Source organism: Vidua macroura, chromosome 6 (genome assembly GCF_024509145.1).
Source record: "Vidua macroura isolate BioBank_ID:100142 chromosome 6, ASM2450914v1, whole genome shotgun sequence".
In the NCBI taxonomy this organism is placed as follows: Eukaryota; Metazoa; Chordata; class Aves; order Passeriformes; family Viduidae; genus Vidua; species Vidua macroura.
Window position 1 is genome coordinate 23712415 of NC_071576.1, and position 17334 is coordinate 23729748.

The 17334-nt window shown below is 39.5% G+C and overlaps 2 protein-coding genes across 2 annotated transcripts; one reads left to right on the top strand and one right to left on the bottom strand.

Annotated features, from left to right (window-relative positions):
• The first annotated feature begins 191 nt into the window (after window positions 1-191).
• On the top strand, window positions 192-5280 carry TRAPPC6B (trafficking protein particle complex subunit 6B). Its single transcript, XM_053979554.1, has 6 exons — window positions 192-561; window positions 644-711; window positions 1732-1849; window positions 3305-3388; window positions 4396-4489; window positions 5103-5280. Exons 1-6 carry the CDS (start codon window positions 481-483, stop codon window positions 5132-5134), a joined length of 477 nt encoding a protein of 158 aa, XP_053835529.1. The 5' UTR covers window positions 192-480; the 3' UTR covers window positions 5135-5280.
• A 764-nt stretch (window positions 5281-6044) lies between these two features.
• GEMIN2 (gem nuclear organelle associated protein 2) lies at window positions 6045-14275 on the bottom strand. The gene is made up of 10 exons (XM_053979553.1): window positions 14110-14275; window positions 13508-13592; window positions 12242-12331; window positions 10185-10244; window positions 9915-10025; window positions 9289-9333; window positions 8522-8590; window positions 7089-7199; window positions 6823-6881; window positions 6045-6500 (listed from the first exon to the last, which is right to left on the bottom strand). The coding sequence occupies exons 1-10, from the start codon at window positions 14229-14231 to the stop codon at window positions 6461-6463; spliced, it is 792 nt and encodes a 263-aa protein (XP_053835528.1). The 5' UTR covers window positions 14232-14275; the 3' UTR covers window positions 6045-6460.
• Window positions 14276-17334: the final 3059 nt, after the last annotated feature.

Below are 17334 nucleotides of genomic sequence, written 5' to 3' on the forward strand. Positions count from 1 at the left end.
TGGCTGCGGGGGCGGCCTGGCGGGCGGCGCGTGCCGGGGCCGCTCCTGCCCTCACGTCCCGCCCGCAGCGGCGTGGCAGGGAAGCTCCGCACTGCGCGTCAGTCATGGCGCCCGGGGCGGCGGCGAGGCTTTAAACCACGCTCTTCCCCGGCTGCAGCCGACGTCGCTCTGGGGCTCCCCGCGGTCGCTGTCTTGAAGGCAGTGACACAGGCGCGCCCCGCCTGGCTCCAGCAGTAGCGTGGGCGGGGCAGCTCCGCAGGAGGGGCGCGTTTGATCCCCGGCTCCGGCCCTCGCTCAGGACCCTGCGCTGCCGGCAGCGCCCGAGTCCGCAGACTCTGCAGAGCCTTAACGCGAGAGCCCTTTTCCCAGAGCTTCTCCTGCGGGGAAAACCGGCCCGGCCCACACTACTGGGCCCGTCCGCCTCGGCCGGGAGCTCCCGCGGGTGGCCGGGCCCGCCCGGAAGGGGCAGCGGCCCCGGCGATGGCGGACGAGGCGCTGTTCCTGCTGCTGCACAGCGAGATGGTGGCGGGGATGTACCGCGCCGCCGAGCAGGGCGAAGGGGTGAGTGGGGCCGGGGCCGCCCCGGGGCCGTCCGGCAGTGGCCGGGGCTGACGCTCCGGCCGCGGCGCCTTGTGTCTTGCAGGAGAACGGGCGCTGCACCACCAAGCTGGAAAGCATGGGCTTCCGCGTGGGACAGGGGCTCATCGAGAGGTGAGTCCCAGCCGGGGCCTGGCAGCCGCTGCTCCTTCTCGGGGCTTTCACCTCGCCCGGGCAAAGTGTGGTGGTTTGGCTGGGCGGAGAATGCGTTCCTCTTACCATCAGTTGTTCTGGCATCTCCTCTTTTCGTATCTCATTCTTGTGGGGACTTGTGTTTGTGTATCACGGGACAGTTTTGGAGTTTGTTGTTTTCCTAGTGCTTCCCGTCATGAAAACCGAGACAGGGTACATGGTTACTTTTAATACTTACAATTATCTTTAATTCTACTTTGTTTGCATGTTTCCTGCTTGTGGTACTTCTAGTTCCTGCTTCATTGTTTTTCTGATTTACTTCTTAAGCATAATTTTATGATTGGCTCTTACTCGATTTCGTTTTTGTAAAGTGCTCTCAGCCCTTGCGACTCCGCGACTGAGCAGCTCGGGCCCTTTGGGGACCGGCGATCCAACTCCAGCGCCCTCGTTCCGAGGTCATGTGGAGACTTGAGTTTCTGAAGTCATGCTTTTGTTGAATAAAGTGGTCATTTAGTGTCAGATAAAGACCCTCAAGAGGATAAAGGGAGAGAAATCTGAAATAAGCAAGAGAAAGAAGTCCCTTCTGAAAAATGGGAACAAGTTTTATATGCTTGTTCCTATGTTAGAGCTCTTTTGCCTAATTGAAGAACTTCCACGAAGTAGTATAGGTGTGGGCATTTTGTTTATCTTTTGTTTAGATACCTTGTTGAAGATAAAACTGATGGAGCACTTTCCACCTTTCTGTATGTCAACTATGTTTGATAATCATGGAATTAAAACAATTTATTCTGCTATCGTATTGCAGATATTAAGATAACATTTTGTTGCTCTTAAAATACTTGATGAATGGACAGTGAGGCTAGAATGGTACTGTACGATGGTTGGAAAACAAATTTCTATAATAACCTCAGAAATTATGTTGTATAGTACCATTACAATTTTTTTCTATGTTTAATTGGTCAGGTTATGTGTGCCACCATTATTGATATATTTCTCATTTAGGTTTACAAAAGACACTGCCAGGTTCAAGGATGAATTAGATATTATGAAGTTCATTTGCAAAGATTTTTGGACAACGGTATTCAAGAAACAAATAGATAACCTAAGGACTAATCACCAGGTACTGATGCTGAAGATTAAGATTTAATTTAGAAAGTTGGTGAGAGTTTTGAGTTGCTAGTGCATTTTTGGTTTTTCTTGGTCTAGAATTAATTACCAGATGAGAAACCCAAAATGTTCCGTATTTGTTTTGTTTAAAAAGCGTGTTTTTCAATATTCATATTATCATGTATCTTTAGAATACAATTTAATAATTGCCTATGATTTATTGCCTCCCTGTTTGAAAAGATTAAATGCTTTGAATTTCATATGCACTGTTGCAGTGTGACAGAAAGGACTGTAATGATTACAGTTGATAAACATTTAAACAAGAACTTTTTAATCTGTCTCTTAATAAATGTTAGTAAAAAAAATAGTGAAAAAGTGATGTTACTCTCTTAACATTTATTTAAATAGAATAGCTACAGCTACTTTGAAGAATGTTAAGAGTTTTCAGCAGTTGAGACAGTTGTAATCTATTGAAAATACTTGTATAAGCAGCAGTGGAGAAACTTCTCAGATTTGCATGTTGGTGACATTGCACTGTATCCATGTGCTTTCCTATATCAACAGCCAGAGTTCTTAAAGCCAGATCAAAATAACTCAAGGAGCCATTTTACTAGAGTAAAAAATCTTTTTCCTAATTGAATCACTTGGTTTTCTTATGGCCATTTCCCTGTTGTGTCAAATTGGGAAGAAAAGAATTTGTACAAGGATTGTGCCAAATAAATAGGTTTTATTTTACAGTGACTTAATTAAGTAATAAGAGATAATTACTACTTTAGAAATCTGGGGGTTTAATTCAACAAAGTTGTAGTATTGAGCTTAAGGTCTTAATTGTATATGCAGCCTTAATTTAAGTTCAAGGCTTGTGAAATTCTGAAGTAGCACAGTAGCAAGGAAATTAACGTGGCTGGTGTAGATAAAGCTATACTGTGTTTATACTTAATTTATTAAGATGCATATTGTTGCACAAAATTGTATTGTCGAAAACACCAGACCTTTACTTTGATTGTCTGCTGGATGTTGTTGCCTGTACTGCTATTAAGAAAAAGCATTCCCACTGAATTTGAGAATAAGAATAGTGATGTGCAAAACCCAATGAAGATGGAGATTTGAACGTAAAAATCAGTACACATTTGCTATATTACCAAAGACTTCGTAGTATGGAACTATTTCTTCTGATCACTGGAAGGACTCTTCCAAGAAATGTACATAAACATTTTTAGGGTTAACTGATAGTGTTATTATCTAGGTTTTTTTTTATTTTTTGTATACTCACAATTAAGCATATTTTCTTATGATATTCCTTATAAGTAAATAATACAATTTAAACTTAAGTCACATGTGCCTTAATCTAAAATTTTATTTTTCAACCTGATATATTTTATTTACAAATCAAATCCGTTTACAGAAAATGTGGGTTTTATATTACTGCACATTTAATTAAACTTCTCAATTTTTTCTTTTTAAACAGGGTATTTATGTCCTTCAAGACAATAAATTCCGTCTCTTGACACAAATGTCTGCAGGAAAGCAGTATTTAGAACATGCACCAAAGGTACCCTTCGATTTTATGTGGGGGAGGGTCTACCAGTTTCATTTTAATTACCTTTATCTATTAATAACTTTAAATTTTGTAATTAAGTAGATACAAACTTTTCTAAAGGGCACGTAAAGATATGCTTTTAGAACCTATGTGCACTGTTTTAGAACAGTGGATTTGATTTATAGTTCAAAAAATGGTCATGGTTGTTGGGAAACTTGCTGCTGTTACACTTGAGTTACTTCATGGTGCAGATGCTTGTCTGCCACTACCTGCCACTGTCACACAGATTCTTTCTCTTCTGGAAGCATGTGTTTTCAGAAACTTTCTTTAAAATTCCCAAAACACATTTGGAAGATGCTATTTGTTACACAAAACAAGCTTCTGAGATGATGTGAACGTTCAGAAAGGTCTTCCGCCAGTTAAAAATTGTTTTGAGTGCAGATGCTGAATTATGGTAATAGCTCTGGAGAACCTATCATAGAGCACTTTGGTTCAGCTGGATTAAAAAATGGGACATTAAGTTCTATTTTATGTTTTCTTCATTCTTGATGTTAGTCCTCCCAACTGGCTGCTGTCTTTGGGATTTTTTTTTTTTTTTTTTTTTTTGGTGTTTGGTGAAATATTTATTCTATTCTGCAACACATATTTTAAGTATCTGCACGTGCTTGTATTCTAAGGTATGGCCTGCATAAGAATGCTGTCTTGGACTGTTTCTTCTTACCAGTTGCTAATTTTAGCCAAGTCTTGGGAATAATGGTTTTAAGGATATTAAGTTCCTACAGGTTTAATGGAAAGAGAAGGTGACTCAAAATACTGCCTCTAATGAGAACAATCTGTGTAGTAAGCTCCACTCTACCAAATACCGGAGCTTTCATCTATTAGAGACTTGACAAAGTCTCTCAAAACCTCCATGGTTTTCTGTTGTCCAAGTATTAAGTTGTGTTCTTGAGTACTTATTTTCAATCTTTATCAACAAGCTTCACTGTTGACACTCATTTGAAGTACAACTTTTTATTTAGTATTTAGCATTCACCTGTGGACTAATCAGAGGAGGCCTATCAAATCTGGGAATAAAGAGTATTGTAACAGCTGAAGTTTCTTCAATGCCTGCATGTAAGTAGTACTTGGAGTATTCAATTATTAGCTCACTTGGTAACTTTCCTGACTGACTGTGTTGCTGTTATAAGCATTTTTCAAGGTGGGATTTGTTTGAAGCTGCTGGGCCATAGGAGCCCATGTGAACTTCTGGCTATGGCTTGCTACTATATCGTTTAGTGTTTAGAAAATACTGACAGAGGATAAGCCTCCATGATGTTGAGTGGAAAGCAAAACTAAAAAGTTGTATTTACATTTAGAAGCATCAAACATTTAAGGATGTGTGTCCAGAAGGTTATTTGCACAAGTGAAGCTCTTTCTCTATAGGAGTCATTAAGGATGTTAATAAGTGAAGACCATTGTAACTACATAAGCTGCTCCATTAAAAGTTTCCACAGACTTAGCACAAAACTTCTGTGATGTGGGACATGGTCACCTTGCAGGAAAAAAGAAAAGCTGTTCAGCATGGAATTAGAATTTAAATGCTAAATTTAAATAGTGGCTTAACTGCTTACAATTAAACTGTAAGATTGAAATGTTTCTTACTAGTTCTTTGAAAAAAATTTTACAAGAAAATAATTACTTGGAGAAATAATTCTAATGGTAATAATGTGATCTGCTTTTCCTGCAGGTAAATTTCAGGTGATGATACAGAAGATGTAGAGCACATTCAAATCTGGATATCTACTTTAAAAAGCCTTTGTATGTGGACTCAGTATCTTGGCTCAGTCTTGTATATAACATGTAAATTATAGCAGTGTGCAGCACAATTCCAAAATATATAATAAATGCTCATGGAAATAACTTAACACTATGCTTGTGTCTTGGTATGAAATTTATTCTATACTAAAGTAATAATTGATACATGTTAAAACCCGTGTACTCTATGTATTCTGCAAAACATTTCAATTACCAAAAGAGCATGGAAGACCAGAGACGGAGTTTGAGAACAGAAAAATCAAAATCCTGACCAAGACTAAATTTGAATAAAAAACAAATGCATGTTGTGTTGCCTGACTAGAATGCCCAACTGCTATCTTTCTCCCTTCACTGAACTGGGAGGCAGCGATTGCTTTTGTATTTCTTCGATGCAGCCCGCTAACATGTGAGCTAACAGCTCACACATCATTAAAAATATTAGGCGGAGACTTTTGTAGGATTGTAGCTTGGGGCAGTAGAAGAAAACTTGTTTTTACATAGTTCAACAGTTTCTCCTGTCCCTAAAACTACCAATTGTTCATTGTGTCAGAATGATTTAAGCCTAAGGTCATCTATACTGGCCAAAGAAGGAAATTTATTCCACCTTGTTGTGCATAAACTCAATATTAATGTAGTTGTTTTTAATTGCTAGCTACAGTTTACTTCTGTAATGTACTACTCAAAAAGTAGTAATTGTTTACGTTTTACTGAAACAATTGTTTCAGTAACATGCTGGCTATAGTTGAACTGCTAAGCAGTGCTAAAGCTTAGGCACCAAAACTTGAAAAAACTCATTCTGCCCTAACTCTAGATTTCTATAGTAAGGCTGCCATTAAATATGGACTAAGAAAACCCACACTGTTTAAGAACAGTCTTTAAAATCCTTTAGTTTTATTAAAAAAGTCCTCAATAAGTCTGTTAGAAAAAGAATAATGATTTGTAATGTAACCTCAGACTTCCCCTAATAGCAGTGTCCATAGATTACTCAGATTGTAGAAATTTCTAACCAAGAATGTAGTTTACAAAGACAGGAGCTTGAGAGATGATGCTGGACACTTCAGTTACACTTTACAATGATGGTGATGATGGTATTTGAGTTTTGGAGACACTGACAATCTCAGCTAAAACTCAGCTGATGTTATTCACAGCTGTCCCAAATGCTTTAGTGTGAGGGTGGTCTGAAGGGATTGTGTAATACTTCAGGTCTCAACAGTGCAGTGTCTTGCTATTAACTCTGATAATGCTGTTTGTACTGTGGCAATGAAAAATACTGCATGTTCTCAAAACAGCCTAGGAAGGCTCATCAGCCAGGTCACGTTGATCAAAGTACCTAGGAATGAAGTAGAGCATGGTAAGAAACATCCAATGCAACATATTTCTTACTTCAAGTTGTCCAACCCATTGCTTTCTAGCTCATCTTTTAGTGTTTCTGTCATAATTATGGCTTCATGGTTCAGGGGGCTCATCTGAAGACAGGAATAAGCTTACTTTTCTCTTAGGTATATCTTAGATCCTTTCAGCTAAGTATATTTGCTACATTGGCCCAGGGTACTTTTATTGACTTTAACTTTTAAAAGGATTTAGGTTAGTAAAAATAATCACACATTTATGCTGGACATACATTACTGGCTGAGGTGTATAAGTTGCAGTACCTACTAACTAAGCAGATTATCAAGTTCAGAGCTGATATTTGTTCTTCATTCTTGCTCTCCTGGAAAAGAGAGAAATATTACAGCAATTCTTTTGTTACCTGTGTCAAATAAAGAAGCTGTTACAAGTCATGTTACGTGTATTGGTAGTCTTCCCTTCATTCTCAAGCAAACTTAAGATGTAAAAAATTTAATTAAGACTTCTGAAAAATGATCCTCCTTACCTGCTAAATTCACCAAGTCCTCTGCAGAGTTATATTAAATCTTACCTCCAGTGCCCTGACTTCTGAACATCGTCTTGCCAGCTGTCGAATAAGAGAGTGAGCTTCAGGTAGCAAAGGTTTTTCAAGGCATGCTAACAGTGCATAAAGCCATCTACCCTGTGAGGATTCAAATAACAAAGTTTTAATTCTGAGCATTTCCTTGAAGATTCAAGCAATTCATGTTCTATAGAGCAGAACTGAAGTGCAGGTCTCAAAACAAAACTGCATTCAAGTGCTATATGCAGTAATTGAATTTTCAAAACCACATTAGACACAACATGGTAGAGCATTCTGAGTCTCTAGATAAGATTCTTGTGAGCACTACTCCTGGGTTTCCTGGCATTTTTTTGAATGCTGGCCAAGATATAAATTATTACAGATGATGCTATTATACTCTGAAGGAAGGATTATTTTAGTAATATCTAAACATTATTACTTGGCTATTAATGTTTAACTTCACAATCTGTGAAAAAACATTCCTGAAGACTGAATGTATGAACTCAGATCTTTATGGAATTAGTGGTTCGATCTGCTTTAAGATTTGCACCACTGTGAAAATACGTCCTTTGAGTTTTACATCTCTGAATTCTACTGCATTCTTAGAAACCTAATTTCTGGTACCAGTCCAACTTCATAATTTAATCACAGTGTCTAGTGGCCTTCATTCTGGGACCTAACCTCAAAGTCGTCGTGCACATTCTCTGCAACATATATACTGGTTAAAAAGAAAACAGTCTTCTATAGGAAAGGACAGAATATTAAAGGTCTTTAAGTGACTGAGAAAAAAGAGTGAAACGATGATAAGCATCATGTAATTTTTCGTTACTCTTTTGCTTTGTAGTACTGAAGGAGATGAGAGGCATCCACCAAGGTCTTCTGTAGATATGGAGCCGTTACACAGCTGGTCAATCTAGCTGTGGCCAAACTCTATGCCAATGTGGCCTGTTAATCAGGAGTTCTTAGTAGGTTTGATTTTTCACCACGTGAATGCAGCTAAGCTTTCTCGTCTGTGCTTCATGTGGAAAGATTAAATGTGTATTGCCAGCACACTGTAATGTGCCTCCAAACTAAACTGGAGGCAAATAGTGTGCAGCACTGTGACAGAACCAAAGCTGCTGTGACCTCTCTCCTCTCCTAAACCTTAGTATTCATTAAACCTCGTTGGCTTAAATTAGTAGGGCAAGTGATACAAAGGAGGGGGGGGGAGTTTGGGTAGTACTTTTTATGTCTGTATCTGTTAAGTTTTATAATTTTAGCCTTCCAAAAACAAATGTGAATGCTTATTTTAGTAATCGAATCAAGAAATCTAATCAAGAAAGATGATACAACCATCTAGAGAACTCTTTGGAAAATTAAAATAATTTAATAGAAAATTGCAAACAATTTATTCGTTGTTTAATGCATTCATGTGCAAGTAGTTAGAATAAATTAAAAATTACCAGCTCTGGAGTAAATTTTTTCTCTCCAAACCAGCTTATCAGGTATTCTAAGACACTGGTTACTGTTGCCTTCAAAAGAGGAACAGAAAGAGACAATATAGTATCTGCAATGTTTTGTTTTGCTGCTCTTCTACCTGAAGGATTTTATTATATAAAAAGTATTTTTACTCCACAGTATTTATTCCAGTTTGAAGTTACATGTAAGGGTAAAGTAAGTGTTAAAGTACCACTTTTGGAAAGAACTTTGTATGAAATGAATTAACTGTTTGTGTTAATGAAAAGTTATAGATAAGTAGCTACAGATTAGAAAAGAAGCATCACACTGACTGGTTGGTTGGTTGTGTATAATGCTGGCGAGTGGGAAATTTAGTAAAGGAAAGATAAGTGTGGTTCTTCTAGCCTTGCAATGTACATAGAATTTCACAATCAAATGGAAGGAGTGCACTTAAAACACTAAATGAGAAATTTAAAAACATTGTAAAGCATCTATTGGGGTATTCAGCAAAAATTCAAACATTAAATGTGCTATAGAGAAACTACAACAACAAAATACTTTCAGAACTAGTCATGAAAAATCTTTGCTCCTAAAGTTATTTGTAGGTGAATGTGAGACAACAAATACATATTTTCCTTCTGAGTGTACAATTAACAGAATTTGTAATAACTGCCTACTCTAGGCAAAGAAAAATAGGTAAGCCTTCTGTAACAGAACATGAGAAATAATGATTTAGGCAATGTCATTATATGATTCTAAGAGGTAGGCTTACCTGATTCATCCTGCTTACAATACTTAGCAAAGGGGGAAAGCCCACCTGAAAAAAAGCAAGTTGGAAAATGCAAACATTATCACAAACATCTTTGTTCTAATTTAGAACGTACTAAGATTTTAATTTGATGTTCAGACACTTGTAGTGATTTGAAAGTCTGTTCTGAGCTTTGAAATTTATTAAAAAAGTATCTTCAAGAAAGTTGAAGGTCCAGTGAAGTATCAGAGCACCTTGCTTCTACTGTTACTTGTTAAAGTTTTGATTTTTCAAAATGATGTAGTAAAGAACATGTTTGTAGGGTATCACATAAGAGGAGTGTAACCACATATCACTATGCAACAAAACACTAAAGCAGACTATGAAGAAAGCTTCTATTCTGTTCAGTGAGAGCGAAGTAATGACTTTAGCTGATACGAGATGAAAGAACTCTTCCAATTTTGACTGAAGACATAAACTTAACTCCTGCTTCACTTAGTTTCTGCATAAAAAGAATGTACACTGGGACTTTCTAGGCTTACCAGAGCCTACTTGCTATTTGGCACAAAGTTGTAATAAACATTAAAATTGTTTCTGGCAGGTAGTCTAGAAAATAGCTGCTGAAAATTAACTAGAAGTCCTATACTCACCTTCAAGTAATCAATTCCTAAATTTTCATTATCAGATAGTGCATCTATTTCTGAGTATACTCTTTCCCCGAGGCAGAATTTCTTCCAGCCTTCTTCATCCTCTGATTTTGGCTGAAGTAAATAAAAGTAAATGTAAACTGTGTAATACTGTTATCTTGAAGACACTGGAGGAAAGGCTTAAATTATTACACGCAACTATAAAGCAAGATTAACTGTGAATTCAATAACTGGGAAAACAAACCACAGAGCACTGTTATGAATTCTACTCACCATAGTAACATTGCTGTCCAAATGTTGTGACCGCCAGTGATTCCTGTGCTTGTTCAGGCTCTGAGTAATTAAAAAAAGTCAAATCCCAGTTTAATGCTGCAGTTATTTTATCCTAGCCACAAGGGCTTTTCATTATTCTTAAAATGTATGAAAAGTATATCTTATGACTTTCTATAAATCAGTAGATATATAGCCAGCACAACTGGCTAAATATTTCCCATGCCTCTTAGCAGAAATGTAATTAAGAATTTCACGCTGGGATTTTGGAAGTAATGTTAAAGGTGAAGGCATTTTGAAGTCTATTACATAAGGTTAAGCTGATGCAGTAAGCTTTAACAGTCTTCTAGACTTTTCTTGTTAGAACAATCTTAAGAAAAAGCCCAGTTTGAGTTAATCCAAAAGCATACATAAAGCCAATATCCTGTTTCCAACAGTGGTCTGTATCTCTATCAGAGGTCTACAGAATTGTATAAAAGAAGGCAAGTGTGGTTTCTTATCACATTTCTACCTGGCAGGAATTCTGTGTAAGACAAATTGGCCTGCTTAACAGTTACTTGTAGAGAGCTGTAAATGTTCTGTAGCAGAAGGAATTTATCTTCCACTCCAGTTGTTCCTGTAGCTGTATAAAAGACCACTAAAAATGCTCTAAGTAACAGCAGCTGATGCAGTGGTTGAACAAGTGAATTCTGATGCTCTTTTTTGGTTTTAAATACTTTTTAGGATAGTCTCATATTTCACAATGTTAATTCTGGCACAGATGAGAAGACAATTGATTTGAGCATAAAAGAAATACCTATTCAGTGAATAAGCCTTTAGATGTCAGTCTCCTTAGTTCTGCTAAAATCTTAGACTATGCCTAATATAGGATGCGCTGTGATCCCTCACAGAAACAGGGGTAGCTCAATTACTGTTTACAATGTAAATGCAGTAGTACAGATCTCCCCCATCACTTGTGTGAGGACAAGAGGGGGAGATGTTGGAATCCTAAATTTTCCTCCCTGAAAAAAACACGGTACATGAGCTCATGCAGAGTTCAGTGCTAGAGCAGCTCCTAGCTGGTCACACCTCAGTACTTGAGGTACTCCTACAATGCAGTATCAATGCATTGTAAACATGCTGTCTGCAGCACTGGAGTCACAAATGACCTCTACCTATATTTTTATTATATTTTCAATTCACCCTGTTTGAACTGTGCATAGAGAATAGCAGAATCATAGATTTGGCTTGGAAGGGACTTGCACAGGCCACCTAGTCCAACCCCTCCTCCACAGGTAGGGCCATCTTCAACTAGATCAAGCTCAGAACCCCATCCAACCTGACCTTTAGTTTTTTGAGGGATGGGGCATCCACCCCTCTCTGGGCAACCTGTGCCAGTGTTTCACCACCCTCACTGTAAAAAAAAATTCTTCCTTATATCCAGTTGAAATCAACCCTCCTTCAGTTTAAAACTTTAGCAAAGCTTAGCTGAACTTAGAACCTTTACCCTTTGAGACTGCTTAATTTTCTGTTCTTGTTGTGTTATTTCAAGCAGGGTGCAAATGTTTCAGGAAAGATGAAAGTCTGTGCTAACTCTACAACCTTACAAATATGTTTTACCAAATCAGTATGTCTCCTCATAATGGGTTGCCACCTCTGTCAACAGGTTCCTAAATGGACTGTATGAATGGACTTTATGAAACTCCTGATGGGTTAGAATCCACTTTGTTCTTAGTTAATGTTGAGTTCTGCAGAACATTTCCTGCTAGCACTATGTTTTAATATAACTGCATAACATCATAGGGGGTTTTGTCCTTCCTCAAGTATGCCTTATCATTTAATCTAAATACAGACATATTTTTGTTGAAGGAGAATTTCTTAAATGTGACTCTCAAGAGTTTTGTCAGAGGTTTAAAAGCCACACAGTATATGCTCAATTAGCTTTCAACAACTCAAAACACTTGCCTATAAACATCTATCCTGCAACAAAATCACAACACTTCTATACTAAAGTTATCCCCTGTAAAGCACACATATGTTCTATCTAGACTGTGCAGGACCCCTCACAGACTGTCTTGTACCTGACGAACAGCTGAGAAATTGGCCACTTGCTGCTGCTGCCACTTGAGCGTTGGAGAGTATCCTTCAGGGGCAGGCTGACATCCAGAAATCTGAGAAAACACTGGCAATAATTATAATGTAAAGAGAGCTTTATAAGAAGAATCTTTAAGAACAAGAGAATCAGTAAATGTTTACTGTCAGGTCAACAATATCCTTGAATTCTTCATCTAAGAAAGGTAATTTCATTACCACATCCAAGGCTGATTTAAGATTTTGGTTTAGACAATTTTTTTTTTGTTTTTCTCTTCTCATATGTACATAAGAAGGAAAACTAAGTGTTCAAAATAAATTGCCAAAGAATTACTTAAGGTCTTCCTTTCAGCAATTGTTCTGCTTTAATCTCCCTGCTCATAAAAAGAAGGATGCTGTTTCCTTATCTGGGACAGATACTATCAATCTTAGGCATTCTACCTGTCAAGATAGTAAGCTGAGGAAGACAGAAGACGATAAAACCATCTAGAAAATTAAGTTTGATAGTTAAGTACATATAACCGCTTTAAAGATTAGCATGAAAGGGTTATTAAACAAAATCTTTCTACAAGTGTTTAAGAATGTCACTACAAACAGATGAGACAGATGAAGAGAATGGCTACAGAAGTTACAAAGTCATAGCAGGATTAGAAACTTTCTTTGAGAAATCTAGTAGTGAAATTTCAGATTACATCGTTGTCATTGGAGAAAGGCAAACTATTTGAAAGTAGATTAAAAACCAAGGTGGCAGGGCAATGCAACTACAGAAAAATCTGCTTCAACAGTAGGGAAAAATTCCAATAAAATATTCCTTCCAAAAGGAAAGAAGTGGTGCTAGAATTTAATCTAACTTTAGTAAAGCTTAGCTGCCCTTACTACCCTTATGCTAAATACGGACTTAAACCCAAAGACTGCTATGTATATGTTTTTCTTCTAAAATTTATGCAGGTTTTACGATTAAATAATTTTAAGATTTAATGCAACATTTGATTTCCTCACACAGTAAAATAGTCAGCTGTGTATCAAATAGTATGGGGATTATCAATTTAATCAGTTAGAATACTGCTATTACCCGGCAGTTGAGCAGGGGTTTCTTCAAACACAGACATTTAATTCTGCAGATGCTTTTAGAATCTAGCAGTACTACTCAGTTATGCCAATGACTCCCCCAAAGTAATACAAACATCATTATATTAAAATCTCTCCCGTTTTTTTTTTTTTCCCCTCTCAAAACGTGTAAAAGCTCTCAAACTTACTGAAATGTTTACTGTCGGCTTCTTCTTCAATTTTCTGGGATCTATTTGCGCCACGACAACGTCAGGACATCGAGCTGCTTCAATCCTACAAAATAGAATCAAGCTGCATTTTTTCTTTCATGTAACAGGTCGATATATACCAGATGTCTTTGAAATACTCATAAAATCATGGAGGGACCAATCAAGATCATTGAGTCCAACTCCGTGCACACGACAGCCCTGTGCCCGAGGGCGCTGTCCAAATGTTTCTCGAACTCCGTCATGCCTGGTTTTGTGACCACTGCCCTGGGGAGCCTGTTCAGTGCTCCGCCACCCTCTGGGCGAAGAACCTTTTCCTGATATCCAGCCTAAACATCCCCTGACACGGCTTCATGTCGTTTCCTCGAGTCGTGTCTCCGGTCACGAGAGGGAAGAGATCGGTACCCGCTCGTCCTGCCGGTGTGTAAAACACCGACTATGCCGGCGAAGGGCAGCACCGCACGGCCGCCCTGGTGAGCCCGGACACGAAGCCCGGCCCGGGCAGCACCGGTTTCGTGCACCGGTTTCTCGCGGAGACGTGACGGGCCCGGGTCCGGCCCCGGCCCGACCGCCCCGCCACTCACTGGACGCGCTTTAGATACTCCTGGGGCGTCCTGGGAGGCACGGTGGGATCGAAGTCCTCGGCCAGGTCACAGTCGCCCACGGGCAGCAGCCGCGGCATCAGCTCCTCCAGGCCCGACTCCATGGCCGCGCCGCCCCGGCGGCAGAGCCCGCCCGGCTGCCGCTGCTCTCGCGAGAGCGGCGGGGCGGGCCGGCAGCGCGCGGGGCGGCGGCGCTCCCGCGGAGCCTCGGCCCGGCGCGCTCTCGGGCCGCTGTCTGCGCTGGGCGTCTCGGTTGCCCTGGAAACCACCGGAGGGGAATAAAGGAAATACGGCCAAAGAGCAGTGGCAGAAAGGGGTTTGCCAATTCACTGCCCATCAAACTAGGCCTATTTTTGTGGTGAATAGGTGTAAACCTTTAATAACTTCCTTCATTAGGCTCTGTGCCATTATTCTAACACGCTGTAGTTTTTGCCAAAGATTCTTTAAAGCTCACCCATTAGTATGCTCTTATTTTACCTGTGACCACCCAGTATTCGTAATATTTGTCCCTTCCTTGAAATGCTTTGAGATCTGTGGTTAAAGTCAGTTATATAGAAGTTAATGATTATAAATTTACACAGAGTTGCCATTCCGGAAGGGTCAATGCGTGAGTTGTTGCTGTATGAGTTTTTCTGAAGACTATAATGTGGAAGCATCCACATCTCAGAAAGCAAGGTAGCATTTGCACAAAGGGGCATTGTTTCCCAGGTATGATTAAGAGCGGAAGGATGATGCTGTAATTGTTTACATTGCATATTATGAAATTCCTGTTACACAAATGTCCATCAGGCTATTATCTCTCCGATTAGTTCTGCATGCAAAGTCTATTTAGATCTAATATTTCAGAGTAGTTTAAGATACTTCTGACATAAGTTTAAAAAAAAAAGCAATGTTTTCTTTTTAATCCCCTGCAAGTCTGTATTTCAGTACTTCTAAATAAACATCTGCCTTAACTCCTCCTCTCCAATGGCTTTTGTTTGTTTTAAGGTGTTTCCAAAAGCACCTACGTGTACCAGGGACTTTTTTTCCTGAAACCCGGATCTAACGTCCTAGTTGAGTATGCAACAATTGCAGTCACCACTAGAAATAAAACTTGCCTACTTGAGCCTACAGTGATAACTCTGGAAAAGCTGATGATCAAGACAAAAACTTTGGTGAGTCCAGCTACATCAAGTTCTTTTATAATACTTTAGTAATATTCAGAACTTATTTTTCCTCTTTGCTGTAAAGTCCAGAACTATGAATGTCATAGTTCTTTCTGTTCATAGTCCAGAACTATAAACTATGAACAGAAAGAGAATCCACAGATATACACTTTAAATATACTTTCTATCTTTAGATTACTTTTTCTGGAACTTTCCATTGATACTTGTTAAGCAAAGCAACATATTTTTAATTATTGCAGATAGTCTTCCACAGGTAATAAAATTCTTCCTAACATGTCTTACCAACAATGCTGATGCAATGGCTAGCAAATATGACACAGTGGAGAAAGAGGAAAATGAAACTGGAAATGTATATATTCCTTCTCACCTGCTCAGGCATTAAGGAAGAGTACTTTTCCAAAGAAAGGGTGAGCTGCATTAATGGATATGCCCCGTTGGCTAAAAAAACCAAAACAAAACAAAGTAACACATAAATTCTGCATTATGAAAAATTAAAATGTTTTCAAATCTACATTCTAGATATGAATATGGGGAGTCAAAATATTTTCTTATAATGAGTAAATGAGTTTATATCTGTTTTCTACTTCTTTTCTTTCTCCTTGATTTTCTCTGTGGTTCGCACCATCATAACAGCTGCATGACCTTTAAGTTTAGAGCATTGGATTGAGTTATTATGTAATGAAATTTAATTGTGCTGAAGATTAATTAAAAATACTGAATATATTTTATTTGTAGTGAACTTTCAGAGTAGTATACTTTGCTGTTTTCCCTTCTTGCCCTTTGAACGTCTTTAAATGTCAGTTGCCTTTTCTTCTCTTATTAATAGAGTTCATCCTGCAGTTTAGACTTCAGGACTTGCATCTTTTTTAGGTAATTTTCTGAAAATGTTTCACAAGGTATTTGAATACTTTTGAAATTACAACACTGAGTCACTTTCTGTGCATCTGTTTGAAGTTCGCAGTGTTGTGGAGTTTGGAGGTCGGTCTTTTTTTTTCTTTTTTCTTTTGAGTTCAGAGTGAGGATGGTACATGTCATTGGCAAGCTCTTGCTTAATACTCCCACAAATGGCAGTGAGATTTGTGGACAAGAAAATTTAAAATCCCTCCTGTAAATTCTGCTGTTGCTTAACTGTACATGTTTTTAGTCTGAAGAGGACTGGTAAACCATACTGGAGATAGCAATGGCAAAGAAATTCTATCATAATCACATTTGACAGAAAAGAGGACAAGGTTGTTTTAGTCATTTGTATTTGCTCGGTGGTCACAGAATGTTTTCCCAGTTGCAATGAAGGAGGGAGGATATGGTGGTCAGTCAGCAAAATGCTTTTCAGTCCTCCCCCATGTCTGAATTAATTGCACTTAGACATCTCAGGAAAGACAGAGGTTACTGTTCTGGCCTTTTGTGACAGAACAGGCTTGTGAAAAACAATTCCTGAAACTGAAGAGTCACTTGAGTTTGGGGATAAAAAGCTGACCACACTAACAAGATAAAGGATTGTTTCAGGCTTAAGCCCCCAGGAGTATAATTTCATTTTTTTTCCCCCCCCCAGGCACTCAGAAGAAACATCTAAACAATCTTCCAGATTAAGAAGTTGCCATAAGTACACATGGTGGAAGATGGGAACAAGCAGGGTGAGCTCAAGGACTCCCGGAAGCCCGGCTGTTTCGATCCCGAGGAATTCCGTGCCGGACAGAGCAGCAGCGGACAGAGCAGCGCAGCCACCGGCGGGGCCGCAGGCAGCTCCGGTACCGCGGGCACAGGCGCAGCACGGGGGAGCCGAGCGCTGCCGGCGGGGAGAGACGGCAAAACTGCCCCCGGTGATCGGGATGCCTTTTTTCCTGAATGGATTTGGGATCGAGATGCAGACAACCGACCTTCAGAAGAAAGCCAAACAGGGCAGCGGACACACACACGCGAGCAGGAGCTGTCAAGGCGGCGAAGAGACGGTCGGAGCTGTGGGACGGCGGCGGCCGGCCCCGCTGCGCTGGCCGGGGAGGCTCGGGAGGCCGGCGGGCTGCCCCGGGGGCGGGGGAGCGGCGGA

Excerpts from the sequence above, each read along its gene's own strand:
- TRAPPC6B (XM_053979554.1), top strand. The coding sequence starts at position 481 with ATGGCGGACGAGGCGCTGTTCCTGCTGCTGCACAGCGAGATGGTGGCG. Across the intron at positions 562-643 it reads CCGCCGAGCAGGGCGAAGGG|GAGAACGGGCGCTGCACCAC; the intron begins GTGAGTGGGGCC and ends TGTGTCTTGCAG. Across the intron at positions 3,389-4,395 it reads ATTTAGAACATGCACCAAAG|TATTTAGCATTCACCTGTGG; the intron begins GTACCCTTCGAT and ends CTTTTTATTTAG.
- GEMIN2 (XM_053979553.1), bottom strand. The coding sequence starts at position 14,231 with ATGGAGTCGGGCCTGGAGGAGCTGATGCCGCGGCTGCTGCCCGTGGGC. Across the intron at positions 8,591-9,288 it reads TTGTAAGCAGGATGAATCAG|GCAACAGTAACCAGTGTCTT; the intron begins GTAAGCCTACCT and ends CCTCTTTTGAAG. Across the intron at positions 6,882-7,088 it reads CAGAAGTCAGGGCACTGGAG|GAGAGCAAGAATGAAGAACA; the intron begins GTAAGATTTAAT and ends TCTCTTTTCCAG.